The 14,171-nt window shown below is 43.5% G+C and overlaps 1 protein-coding gene across 4 annotated transcripts in view; it reads right to left on the bottom strand.

Moving 5' to 3' along the window:
- Positions 1 to 14,171, bottom strand: part of LOC137376333 (filamin-A-interacting protein 1-like) — a 412,771-nt gene that overhangs the window by 21,614 nt on the left and 376,986 nt on the right. For 3 of the 4 annotated variants that reach the window (XM_068044658.1, XM_068044657.1, XM_068044660.1), the window contains one exon: positions 5,570 to 5,793. In XM_068044658.1, coding sequence (XP_067900759.1) covers positions 5,587 to 5,793 — 207 coding nt within the window. In that variant the 3' untranslated portion in view covers positions 5,570 to 5,586. The remainder of the gene's footprint in view (positions 1 to 5,569; positions 5,794 to 14,171) is intronic. The other variant, XM_068044659.1, reaches the window with a different exon arrangement.

Genomic DNA, 14,171 nt, shown 5'->3' on the forward strand with positions numbered 1-14,171 from the left:
CAGCCAGCAGTGCATTGGAATAGTCAAGTCTAGAGGTAACAAAGGCATGAATGAGTGACCTTTTAAAAAGTATACAAGATAATTAACAGTACAGAAAAGGGTAGATTTAGAGCATTACTTCAGACCAAATGGTGACAGTAGAATAAGGGGACACAGGCTCCAACTGGTAAAAAGGTAAATTCTTCACAATCAGAGCATGGAATGGACTTCCAAGTTGAGTCATTGAACTGAAAAGTCTGGGATCATCTGAAAAGTAGTTGGATACCACAATGCAGGCACTGTAGGGTCTGTCTGGATAGATTCAAAGTAAATGAATGTTCTTCTCATCTCAATCTATCTCCTAATTGTCCTTCTGCATTTATCTTGTGACAAAGCAGAACTTGGCCCAGTTAGTAGTCATTTTTTCAACCAAGGCCTTTGATAATGTTAATCTTCCAGGCTCCAAGGTAACTTAGGATGCATGGATATGTACATGAACATCATTTAACAGCTACATGCTGATAGGATTGGTAGAATTTGCTTAGATGGGACCCATCTTAGACTTCTGATGTTTCAAACTGTGTAAATTAGTGTTGTTCAAACTATATTGGCCTTACCATGCTTGAAGAAACTACAACTCATGTCACAATTGTACATGTGCTTCTGTGCACTTTGCAAGCTCTCACACACATGTACCAAAGTAACAGAAACTCTTAATGAGTAAGTCTTTGCCCACCAGAAAGACACTGCTAGGAAAACATCCAGGTAATTACAGACAAATTCTCTAGCAGCCAAGAGCTATGGCTTCACCTCTAGCCTCAGAAAAACACAAGTCATCTACCAACAAACTTAGGGAAAAGCTTATACTTTATTCTTCGTCCTCATGGAGCTGACTGCTGTGTCTCAGTAAACCCTGATATAACAATCCACTCATTGTCATTTTAATTTATGTTTGTACTTCCTGATCAAAGTCAACATCTGACATATTCAGGAAAGCACATGAAGTCAGCATGACATCACCTTGAAGATGAACTGAAAGTAATGCTCCCAATCTCTTGTATAGCCAATACATGAATGTGCAACAAAGATCACAAATTCCACATACATCATCTGCGGTCGATATTATGCATCAGATGGGAAGATAAGGCAAATGTGGAAGTCCTTTCAAAAGCTAGTATAACAGGCACTGAAAGAATGTTAACCAAGTACAGCTTTGTTGGGTTGCATAAATTGTTTGGACGCTAGGCAGCAGATTTCCTAGGCAACTGTTCTACTGTTGGCCAGCAAACAGAAAATGTTTTTTTTTTGTGGGCAGAAGCAATACAATAATAACCTGAAAAATAACTTCAGGACATGTAATGTGCCGACTAGGTACTTGCGGCCCCAGACAGGCTAAAATTGCACATTCCACTGAATGGGAATGCTAGCAACTTTGCTTATTTTCTTTTCTTTCATGGGTTGTGGGTGTTTTGAAAATTGAGTGCCACTAAGTGAATGAAACCCATCTACGCTATACTGAGAATGCCTGTAGTTCCCACAAAGGGCTGTCACCTGCAAATGCAACTGACTAGAGAGACTTCTGATTATCCAATCATCCTCCATAAAAGGAACATTCAGATTGGCCCAAGAATGCTTGTTGTTGACACTTTCACTTGAAATGATGAATACTCCATTCTCTAACACTGGCATTTCATACCATGAATACCAAAAATTGTGCTGTTAGTTCACATTCTGTACCATGGATGGTCAAAGAAATATTCAGAATTCCTCACATGACAAATTCACAATCTTACTATGTCAGAGGAGCCAAGAAAGAAATCCAATGATTGTGCTGATCATCCACACTTCTTGTGTGCACCCCACACTTAATGTTTTAGGATCACTACAGGCAAAGTCCAGGGTTGTAGGTCATGTTGAGAATGCCATACATCATGAAAATGAAGGAGGGGAGGAAATTAGAACTTCACAAAGTCCTTTATTATGGCTATCTTTTCATTAAAAGCGTTTCCAGTCTGGCTGATTAAAACCATAATTCAAAGCAGTGTTGCATTATTGGGCACCGAGACTGCTATTTCATGGATCAATGTGGGAAATCAAAAGTTCTGATATTTTCCGAGACAAAGTCCATTAATCAATCCTATTCCACATTTGTTGAACTGCATAAACTGACATAAAAACAATTGAAAGTGTTTTATAACTGGTCTCTGTAAATAATGTTCCAGACCACTTCCAACCTTTTAGACACCACATTTCAAAAAGAAATTGGAATAATGCCAGGTTAGAGGGCTAATTGACACAGCTGCACCCCTCTGTACTGAGGCAGAGATTAACTATTGCAGACTCTGCATGCATTGTCCGTGTAGGGTTTGGTCCTGCACACAGCTCAATGAATTGGATTTGGCCAACTTTAAGAGAAAAAAAAATTGTCCTAGATACTGGCACAGCCTCAATGATAACCTGATGGGACCTTTTATTATTCCAGCTGATGTGTGATATAAATCTTGAATGGAACCATCATCCACAGAACTTGCCCAGTGAATCTGGATTAACTCTTATTAGTAACCATTAAGCATGTGTGTATATAAGGGCATCAGGTAAAAAAACACAGGCCATTGACATAAAGAGAGGACCAGGTATTATAATTTGTATTGTTAGAGATGCATCACAATTGTACCTAGTTGGCATTATGGTTGCAGATATGAATCGGCACAGAGTTGTCTTTGTATCATAAAAAAAGGTTTGAAATTTATAGAAATTAAACCAAAGCAATAGTGAATCTAGGATTTTTTAAAAAAACAGTGGATGCATTATAAATGGTAGCTGAGGAGTGTCTGATGACTCAGTGCATTAGCACAGTGCAGTGCAGTACTCAACAATGCAGATTGAGGAGGCCTAGCTTATATGTGGTGTTAACCAATTTAACCCAGGGTGCTGACGGGAGAATTACATTTGACCTCTACACATCTGAGTGACGAAGTATAAAACTGTAGGGTCCACACTCCTGATCTAGTGACCATGCCAAGACATTGAGTCAGAGCCATTCCGACACCTAATGCAGATGTAGGGCTGGATTTCAATAGGCCCTCGACATCATGATCCGTGGTGGGGTGGGCCTGAAAATGGCTCCAGATGAGGTCCGCCACAGACCTTGACACCAGCAGGGCCCGGCCCGATCCTTCTGACGGCAGCAAGGCTCCATGGCAGCCCCTCCGCTGCAGGGCGGTGGGACAATTTAAATACGCAAATCAATAAAATTAATAAATTGAAATGCACTTACCTTCATTCTTGAGGGCCCACTGCAATCTTTGGCGCGGTGGCCGGCACTCCCGTGCCTTCAGATCCCTGTCCGGGGAAACGCGGCACCACACTGGTGGGGAGGGGCGAGTAGGTAAGTTTGTCACTTCAGGATGGGGGATGACGGGGTCAAATACACGCAACAGGTGTAGGGGATGGTGAGAAGGGTTGAACCTTAAATTGTGCAGTTTGTTGGGGGCGGTGAGGGCGGAGAAAGAAGATCAGGTGTAAAAGGTAAATGTTTTGGGGGGACGGGGGCAGGGGAAGGGCAAATTGTTATTGGGGGGGGGGATGGGAAAGGGGCATAAGAAATTTATTTATTTAATTTTGGGGGATCTTACTTTAAAAATGTAAATATGCCGGCAGGGCTGGCTGCCCTTTAAAAATGACACCAGCGCCTGCGCACAGGAAGCTGATGTCATTGCCAGGGACGGACAGCCCGCCCCCTCCAGAAGATTGCGGGGGGTGGGGGCAGGCTGCCCAGGCTATTGAAATGTGCCGCCGCACTTAAGATCGTGGCAGCTCTTTGGCGTGCAGTACAGGTTGGAACATCTTTCACAGGCAAATAGCCTGGTAAGACTTGCTAGTTAAGTGGACACTCCTCACATGGAAGCTGAACAAGGTGTGTTTGGAGAGGGCAGGGAGGGAAATCTACAGCTGAACATAATCATGTTTCACCAGACATACAGATATACACATAATTTCCAGTAGAGATGGATTAGAACGGAGAATCCTGCCACCACTGCTCCCGTTGAGCTATGCTAAATGAACCAGCATCAAAATATCATAGTTGGGACCTTCCTGATCTTTAGGGCTCACCACTCAATGCACCATTAATGGAGCTCTCAGAGCGAATTTGTATTTGGAGGCACCATGGCATAGTTTTGGTAAATCATTTTCCAAGAATGCGCTGCCTTCAAAAAAGAAGTTCCAAGTAGTGACAGAACAGCTTCACTTGAATAAAAGAGCCACAGACTCACCTTTAAGAACATTCAACACACCAAAACTGATTATTAAGCACACACGTGAACGAGTTAGGACAGCACATACAAGTGGTAGGCATGCTCAACATGCCCAATCACAAACATTATAACCAATTACTGCTGACAGTAATTTTATGCTGAAGGTAATTAAGCTTTACATGAGAAATATATCATTTCTCATCCAGAGAAAAATCCAAAACCAAAATCTGAAGCTTACAGAACACGCTATATACTTCACAAAGAAGTAAAACTAGCTAGAAGTTAGCAATGTTTCATGAATTGTCAGTTTATGCTTGCCTCTGTTGTGATTACAGGGTGCAATCTAGATTAGTGAACATTTCACTTTTAACGAAAATTTATATGTTAGGAAGTGCCAAAGCTCATCCTTATCTATTTAAACACAGTCAGTCCAACATCCAACTCCACTTTCAATTCATTTGATATCCCGGATTCCTTTACCTGAAAGCATTCTTCACCCTTTGTGGGAATTATTTTTCCTATTATCAGTTTTGAATTTACTTTTTACTAATTTGAACGTATGCCCTCTTATCTTACTGACCTTACTCGATTTGAATAGATATTTTGGGTTCACTATCTAAATGGATCAAATCTTTTGGCTTACTTTCCACCTCTAAGCCAGAAAAAGTGTAGGGTTTGAACCCCACTCCAGACAGTCCTGTGAGTGGAGACTGGAGCTCGAACTCAACTTTGGGTTGACATCCAACAGGATACTCACGTTTGGTGAGCGTGGGGGTTCTCTCTCTGTGCCAGCATCCCTCCTCATTGTATGGGTTTTGGAGGCCCATAAAACCTTCCCATTGTATAGGACTAACCATCTATCAGCTGGTTTAAAGATTGGCAGCATTCACATCATGCTTGTCAGATGGTTAATCAGCTCGTGAATCCTTCAACTACATCTCACTATTCTCTCCAAAGGGAAGAGTGGGAAGAGATGAAAATAACTATCCAAATCATTGACTTTACATACTTTGAGTCCCCTCCCAAACTTCACTCGAGATTGTAGAAACTAAGTTACCTTTCCATCTCTTTACACTCAGGATCACTCTTTGTTGAATGGTGAATTTGTCTTCAGTATTAGATGTAGATTATATATAAAACAAACCTTTCTTTCCTGGTACAACACGTGATCAGTGTTATGGTAATGGTAGTTTTAATGACCACTTAAATAATATAAAAAGGTCCGTTAGTATATTATTAGACAAATGAAGAGTTGATTCATCAGGTTAGTATGGGGGAGGGGAAGCCTACCCACAAGGGGTGATCTTGATGGTTGCAGTAACACCTCCACCTACCCCCAAGATCTCCATCCTCAGCCCTTCCCCCCAGACTGAGAGGCAGAACTGCTGATTGGAGACTTCTTCAGTTCAATTCTCATTAACTGGCTCTCAGCACGAGATTCATATTTTGCCACACCTCCTGCTCCAACGGCTGGCACTACTGGTTTTCCTGCTTTCATACCTTTTGACATGGGGATGCGAGTAGGTGCGGGCCGCTGTGCTGACCCCTCCTGCGCTGCCTAGAAAGAGAAAAAAAGGCATTAAATGCATATTCTGCCAGGATTAATTCTTATGAAGCAAAGCTTCAACTGCTACATATTGTATTACAGAACTGAGCTTTTTCTGTAACTGTGAACCCATTTTCGCTGATTGATCATCCTCAGGAATAACATCTAATGCAGCTGTAATGCCAAAAAGGTGCACCTGCAAAGTCCAAAACAAGATCTCACAGAAACCAGTCAATGTGGTACAAAATAGCAGTTTCACTCTTCAGAGTCTCCCAACCATTACCTTTCATTTAATGCACCTCAAAAAATTAGGCAAGATTTTAGCATCTGCTTTACTTGGTGTGAATTGACCATGTTGCTCTTCCACCAGCTGCAGGAATCTAAGAGGAATACAACATGGTATTCCAGTGACTTTTAACTGAAAGTTCTGCTCAGGGTTCTTGGAATTGGCTTTTTCAGAAGGCACTGGCCTGACCAAATTCCACCTCCTTCCACTTACACTCACCTCTCATCACAATGTATAATCCCACTGAGATTGACGGTCACTGTTCATGGCAACAGAGCCAATATGTTTAATAATTCCCAGATAATTATAGATTAATAAAGCAAATCTCTCATGGCACTGATGATTTAGAAGATCAGGAACATTAAACTGCTATAAACTGTAGGTATGTGTCTCTTTAAAGGCAATAAAGTGCTGTTCAGTAAAACACCAGGTAATAAACACCAACTGAATTATGGATGTTAATGCAAAGGTGGAAGACACCTTGGTTTTGTTAATTTGTCATCTAAGAGCATATAAAATGCGACACAAACCTGCGTGACTGGCAATGCAGTAGACAGGAAACAGAGTTATAGGCCAGAATTTTATGCCCCCCCAACACGAGCGGGTTGGTGGTGGGGGCCCATAAATTTGAGGGGGAGGTGGGGGCTGCCATTCCCGATGCCTTCCCACCCTGCTGCAATTTTACGCAGGATGGCAGTGAGAAATGGCCTGCCCACCCAGGGTCCTTAAGTGGCCAGTTAACTGCCACTTAAGGGCCTCCTCCCACTGCCGGTGGTATTTTATCCGCAGCCGGTAGGCGGCTGAGGTCCCCAGTATGCCTTCCTGTGGGCTGGATGGGGGCCCTCCTGATCAGGCAACCTGTACCCCACGGAGAGTCCCCCCCACCCCCACCACAGCCCAACCATCACCACTGTACAATATTCCTCCCCCTCACCCACCCTTCTAAATGACCCCCCACTTTCCTTGCCAGGGCCCAGCCAATTGTCTCCAGCAAGGCCCCAAAAAACTTACCTCTCTTTCAGGGCCGTTGTCCCTCTTCCTTCTGTTGGAAGAGCGCAGTCCTAGCAGTGGCCACCGCTCGCTGTGGCGCTGCTGGGTCGGAGAGCTGTCGGCCCGCTGACTGGCCAGCAGCTCAATTAGGCGGGACATCCTGCCTCAAGGAGGCGGAATCCCGTCCTAGGCCAATTAAGGGCCTGTGGAGCGCAAAATCCCAGCTTGGCTCTCCAGGCCCGGTGGAGGCGAGCTCACCCCAGTCTTTCTGCCAGGTTGACGGGGCCTCCCACCCAATATAAAATTCCGGCCATGGAGTCACAGTGGTGGATTTTGCTCTCCCATTGGCGTCGAGTTCCGTGGCAGGGGATGCCTGAAGATGTATTCGGGAGAGGGCCGCCACACACCCCGACGCTAGGAGGGCCCGGCCCCATATTACCGGTGGCGGCAAGGCCTCGTGGCAGCCGGTCCTTCCCGCTCGGCAACGGGACCCCAATTTGAATATTTAAATAAATTAAAATGAATGCATAAATGATACTTACACCACTGCAATCTTCAGGCTGCTGGCCGACACTTCCACGCCTTCGGATCCCTGTCCGGGGAAACGAGGCGCCACACTGGTGGGGAGTGGGGGGTGGGGGTGGGGGGCGGGTGGTGGAGAGGAGGTACGTTTATCAGTGGGGGTGGTGGGGGGGGAAAAAACGGGGTCAAAGTAACATCATGGGTGTAGGGGATGGTGGAAAGGGTTGGAGTTTAAAGTTTATGCAGTTTGGAGGGAGGGGAGGAGGTCAGATGGACAACCTAAGTGTTTTTGGAGGGGGTGGAAAAAGAGGGCAAATAATTAATTTTACTGTTATTGGGGGGGTGGGAGAGGGGCAGATGAAATGTCTTTATTTTTATTTACTTTAACTTTAAATATTTAAATTTATTTACAGGCAGCAGACGCCATTGCTGGGGATGGACAGCCAGCCCACTCCATGTGATTGGGCGGGTGGCTCACCCCTGCTATTTAAATGAGCCGCCGCACAGATGATTGTGGCGGCTCCGCAACATGCAGTCTATATGGGCGGCCAGTCGGTTGTTTCACCCACCGCTGACATCGGTGGCGGGCACAGAAGATTCAGCCCATAGTGCTATTAATGGCATAGAAGGAGGCCATTCAGCCCATTGGATCAATGTTAGCTCTCCGCGGAGGAATCTAGTCAGTCCCACTTGCTTGCAAGTTTATTTCCTTCAAGTGCTCATCCATTTTCCTTTGGAAGTCATTGATTGTCTCGGATTCCACCACCCTCGTGGGCAGTGAGTTCCCAGGTCATTACCACCCACTGTGTAAAAAAAATTTTTTCCCTCACATTCCCCCTGCATCTCTTGCCCAAAACCTTCAATCTGTGTCCTCTCGTCCTGTACCATCGGTTACTAAGAACAGTTTTTCCTTGTCTAATTTATTTAAGCCTAATCTTGTACACATGGTTCTGGGTACTGCCTGTGCGGAGTTTGCAAGTTCTCCCTGTGACTGCGTGGGTTTCCTCCGGGTGCTCTGGTTTCCTCCCACATGCCAAAGACTTGCGGGTTGATAGGTAAATTGGCCATTGTAAAATTGTCCCTAGTGTAGGTAGGTGGTAGGAGAATTGAGGGAAGGTGGGGATGGGAGAAGGAAAATGGGATTAATGTAGGATTAGTATAAATGGGTGGTTGACAGTCGGCGCGGACTCGGTGGGCCGAAGGGCCCGTTTCGGTGCTGTATCTCTCTATGACTATGACCTCTATCAAATCTCCCCTTCAATTTCCTTTGCTAGATATGCTCGGGGATCTCAGCATTTCTCACAGTAAGTGGAAAGATATGCTGCTTTATAACAATAGGGGCATCAACAAGGGTGACAGGGCAAGTGTTATAGGAAGTGTGGCATTTGTAGTAATTCTTCACAATACATTCTAATCAAGATAGAGGTCCATTTCACACTGGACTAGGTTTTTTCCACACAGTATTCTTATCGATCTATAGTTGGTACATTTTTAATTCTTTCCCTTCTGAAAGTAGTTGAACTGAATACAAGACAGATGATTTGACAACCTTCCTGTACTTTGCCAAGTAGTTACTCTAGACTCACTTTTCTGGCTCATATAACCCAATAAACTGTTTAGATGCAAATAGATTCAACAGAGGTGTAACAGCTTCAATTATCAAGTACATTCATGGGCACTTGAGGTTTTTGGGGTGAGTAGGTGCTCCTCCCTTAGGAACAAAAATTTGATTTTTCCCCTCCTTAGACAGATGATATCTATGAGAGATGCAGCAATTCCCCTTCTCTAACATAATTGAAATTGACCTGATTTGGCACAGTAGGCAGTTATTTGAAGTTATACAAAAAGGAGAGCACATTTCTTGAAGCAGAATAAAGTGAAATGGAGTTCAAAAGATTGAGACTTGGAAATAGCATTACTCTTCTCTATATTCATGAGCATGCACAACTTGCAATATCACACTCAAATCTGTCTTTCTCATGAATGCTGTTATTGCAAGTCAGATGTCTGCATTAACACTTTACAGCACCCTGTGATCTTCAATTATCTTGCGAAGACAAAATTAATCTTGAAGTCTAGTCACTGTTATAAATATAGGGAAATCCTACATCCAATTTGCACACAGTAAAGTCCCACAAATAGCAATGAGATATGCACCAGATAATCCTTTTCAGTGATGTTCATTGAGGGCTAAATACTGGCCAGGAAACCTGGAGAACTCTCCTGCTTTCCTTTGAATAATGCCAAAGGACCTTTTATTTCCAGCTGAGGGAAGCAATGGGGCCTCAATTCAATGTCACATCCAAAGGATGGCACCTCTGACAATACAGCACTCCCTCAGTATTACATTGGATTGTCAGCCTAAATTCTAAAGTGGGACATAAAGATTCAGTGCCGAGAGTGCTACCACTGAGCCACAGATGAGACAGGTTGAAAAATTAGCAAGGAAATGCATACAAAATATAGTATTTTGGATCTTCCGTTCCTTATACATCATTTCCACTTCTGCATGGCTTCTTAAGAATTGGGAGTATCAAGTGTTATACCATCTTTTGACACTAATATAGACATATTTAGTGAAAAAGCTTTCACTGGATACAGACAACCTTTCCTGACTGCAAATATAGATTGCATGGATTTGAGTTACAACTGTTATGACCGACCACGCAAGTCAAAGCCCCCATTCAAAATATATGATTCTGATTGTGGTGAGAGAAATGCACTGTTGATTCAATCCCGTCCCTCCACAGATTGCTCATCATTTTAAACTTTCCAAATTAAAGAAAGATCCAGCCAAATTGTACCATCTATTAACCCCCGAATGAGGCTAACCAAACCAGGTGTCTTTAGAGCAACAAGTTAACTGTTTAATTAGAAAAACTCAATCCTTAAACACTAAGATATAAACAACATTTAAAATAGAAAAATGAGTTCCCTTGCATATTTACGCTCTTGCTGGATGTGGAACAGCCCAAAGTTGCTTGAAGTCCTCACAGCCGTCTGATGGGGGGGGGGGGGGAACAGGTTCAACAGTAGAACAGTTCATAGTCTAATTCGGAAGTTGAAATTGATGCTTTCCTTCTCCAGTGATAAATTTCAGCAATTAACAACTTGCAAACACTTTTTAATGAATCAATTTGGCTTTAGAATTTTTGAGGGATAAAGGATTGTCACAGTCTAACTTCCCTTCCTCAGTTTAATTTATCAGAGATCTCTATTCCGATCCTGCTGGCCCAGCTGTCTGTTTGTGTCTCTCAGTTAGAACAGTCTGTTTCCACTATAAGCCGGTTCAAAATTAAATTGTAGCAATATATCTCTCGATCTCTGGTCCAGAATGGCTGTATCCCGGGCAACAAGAATGCACTCTTTGACTCTGTTTTTGGAGCTTGCTGCCTTAAAGCAGTACTGCTCCCTTTCCAGCCTTAAAGGAAGGCACACCACATTCTTCCCAAAAAAAAAACAAACTACAGGATCATAATGCAACCATTTGATGAACTTTAGACAATACTTACTGCGGTCTATGACAACACAATTATCAGCATTCTAGATTTTACGACAACTTTTTAATAAATTCTTTCATATGATATGGGCGTCGCTGGCAGGGCCAGCATTTGTTGTCTAACCCTAATTGCCCTTGACAACTGAGTGGCATGTCAGGCCATTTCAGAGGGCAGTTAAGAGTCAACCACATTGCTGTGGGTCTGGTGTCACATGTAGGCTAGACCAGGTAAAAAAAAAGGACATTGGTGAACCAGATGGGATTTTACGTCAATTGATGATAGTTTCATGGCATATTACTGAGACTAGCTTTCAATTCCAGATTTCTTTTTATTCATTCATTGAACTTATTAAGTGAATTTAAATTCCATCAGCTGCTGTGGTGGGATTTGAACCTGTGTCCTCAGGGCATTGGCACGGGCCTCTGGATTACAAGCTCAGACATTACCATTACACCATCTCCCCATATCTTCGGACTTCCAGATTTCCAAAAAAAAAATCATCAATTCTTACAGCAAAAATAAAAGGCAGTAGTAGTAGAAGCATTAACTGAACACTAAGTAGATTAAGTCGTTGAGCCTACAGCCTTAGGGTTAAGAGACTTCTGAATTTCTGCCTGTATTATTAAGCTACATTTTATTTGGATAATCAACTATGAATAAAATACTTGTAAGCAAGCACTTTATCTATCAATTCTGAAGGCTTCTGTATGCATGCAATAAACCTCTTAAATGATTAAGTCTTAAAAGATGTCCAACACAATGAGTTGGATCCAGGAAAGTCAGTGGGCTGAATTTTCCCAGCCCGTCGACATTGGGGTCATGGTGGGGAGGGCCTGTAAAATTTTTGCGGGTGCGGCCTGCCATGACGCCTGACGCCGAGAAGGCCCCGCCGCATTTTACCAGCGGTGGCGAGGCGTCGGTGTGGCCCCCCTGCCACCAAGCAGTGGAGCCTTAATTTACATATCAAAATTTGAGAATTGCTAAAAATAGAGACATGTTGTCGAAGCTTTTCATCTTGCACTCATCAGGACAATATGCAAGAATAACCAATATCAGGGAAAACAACTTATACTGTGTAAGAGAGTGCAGATTGGTTGGCAAGTGAACTCTGATTGGTAGAGGCACTGCCATGGAGAATGCACCAGTTTACGGTGACGGACAGTTAACTGCCAAGCTTTGTCTGGAATTTAAACCAGGCAGCTTGACTGATTGGTTAAGGCATTGCCCTGAGGAATGAACCAGAGAATGGCTGTCACTTACTTTGACTTAGCTTGATGGTGAAATAGGGCGAATCCAAGACATCCTGCGTGACAATGGCTACCCTGATCAGATCATTTCTCGTTGTATAATCGCACAAACTTATGAACAGGCCTAAGGTCATCATATTTGGCCCTGAAAAGTGTCCAGTCTACTTCAAATTATCTTGGAAGGGTAATGTATCCCAAAAATTTGAGCAACAGGTAAAGCTAGCCTCAGGTTTAAATTTAAAACAAAGCTTGGCAGTTAACTGTCAGTCATCGTAAACTGGTGCATTCTCCATGGCACTCTCTTCTCATGCAGTACAAGTTGTTGTTTTCCCTTTCATTGGTTATTCTTGCGTATTGTCCTGATAAGCACAATACAAAATGCTTTGGCAACATGTCTCTATTTTCAGCAATTCGCAAGTTCTGTACTACCTAAAGTCTATATTAAAATTTATTAAAACCAAATGCAAATAAACTTACCTGCTCCCAGCGGCAGTCCCATGCCAATTTTATGGCTGCCAGCTGCACCTCGTGAGCCTTCAGAACTCCATTTGGAGTTCCGAGGCAAGACACTGGTGGTGGGGCAGTGGGGGGGGGGGGAGGGAGGACTTAAATGATCAGGGCAGGGGTGGGTGGGGGAGCGGGAAAAACACTTCTTATTGGCTGAGGGGATGGTGGGAAGGAGTTGATGGTCATAGGTAAATGAAGTTTGGGAGGGGGGGGGGGGGTGTGGGGGGAGTTCGAGACCTGAAAAAAAAGGTTTTTTCTGGAGGGGAGGCCAATTTACATATTTGTTACTCATTAGGGGTGTGGGAAAGGGAATTGAAAATGAGAGTAAATGTCGATATTTATTTTTCAGCATTCTTTCCCTTTAAAAATTTTAATAAATCCAAAGGGTCTGAAGCCCTTTAAAAATGGCGCTGGTGCCAGACACCATTGCCAGGGACGGAGCTGCACCGCCCCCTCTATTTAAATAAGGCCCCGCGCGAAATATCGCGGGTGCTCAGCGGCGGTGCTTCCGTGTCGGAAGGTCGTCGAGTTCAAAGCGCGCCGCCAATGTGTGGTGTGTCAATAAAATCTAGCCCAGTACCTCAAATTTGCCAACCATTCAGAAAGTAGAACCATGACCTTTGAAGTCACTCTAAGCCTACTAACTGACCTAGAAGACCCTCCTATTGCCTGCTGCCTTCCTCAGAAACATCCATCGCAGAAAAGGAAACCAGTATATCTTTCAAGTTCAGAACAAAAATTGGACTGAGGATTGCTCTGCAATCAGGGCTTTGTTACCTCAATACTAGGTAATTTGGAACCAAAAGATACACAATGAAGGGAAAGGTTAGGACATCCCAACACTCCTTGCAGAAGAAAAGTCTTGGAATCAGTCTGTGTGGTTTAAAAAAAGTCAATCTTTTTAGTTCTCATCTTTTGAAATGGTCAGACTCCATTGATCAAAGAGACATACTAAGGAAACCAGAGTTTAGCTGTGTAATGGCACAACCAGAGAAGGCATAGACAGAATGCTGAAAGACTTGTGATGCAATAGAAGGGAGTAACAGCTGCTGTGGTGAGACTATTACTTCTAACTGTCAATCTTTTGAACTCCATTTCACTCTATAATGTTGCACACTCTCTCCTTTCTATGAATTAAAGTGCCTGCCTACTTTTTCTGGTGCGAAGAACAATGCGAGAAGTACAAAAATGCTCAGAAAGCCGTCGAACTGACAAAATTGACTGAGGCGACCGAAGCCATTCAGCCTATTGTGTCTGTGGTTACTCTTCATCAGAGCAATCCAGTTGCCCTGCCCTCTCCCTGTAGCCCTGTGCCTTCCTTTGCTTCAAGTGTTTCCC

The sequence above is a fragment of the Heterodontus francisci genome, chromosome 13 (assembly GCF_036365525.1).
Source record: "Heterodontus francisci isolate sHetFra1 chromosome 13, sHetFra1.hap1, whole genome shotgun sequence".
Classification (NCBI taxonomy): domain Eukaryota; kingdom Metazoa; phylum Chordata; class Chondrichthyes; order Heterodontiformes; family Heterodontidae; genus Heterodontus; species Heterodontus francisci.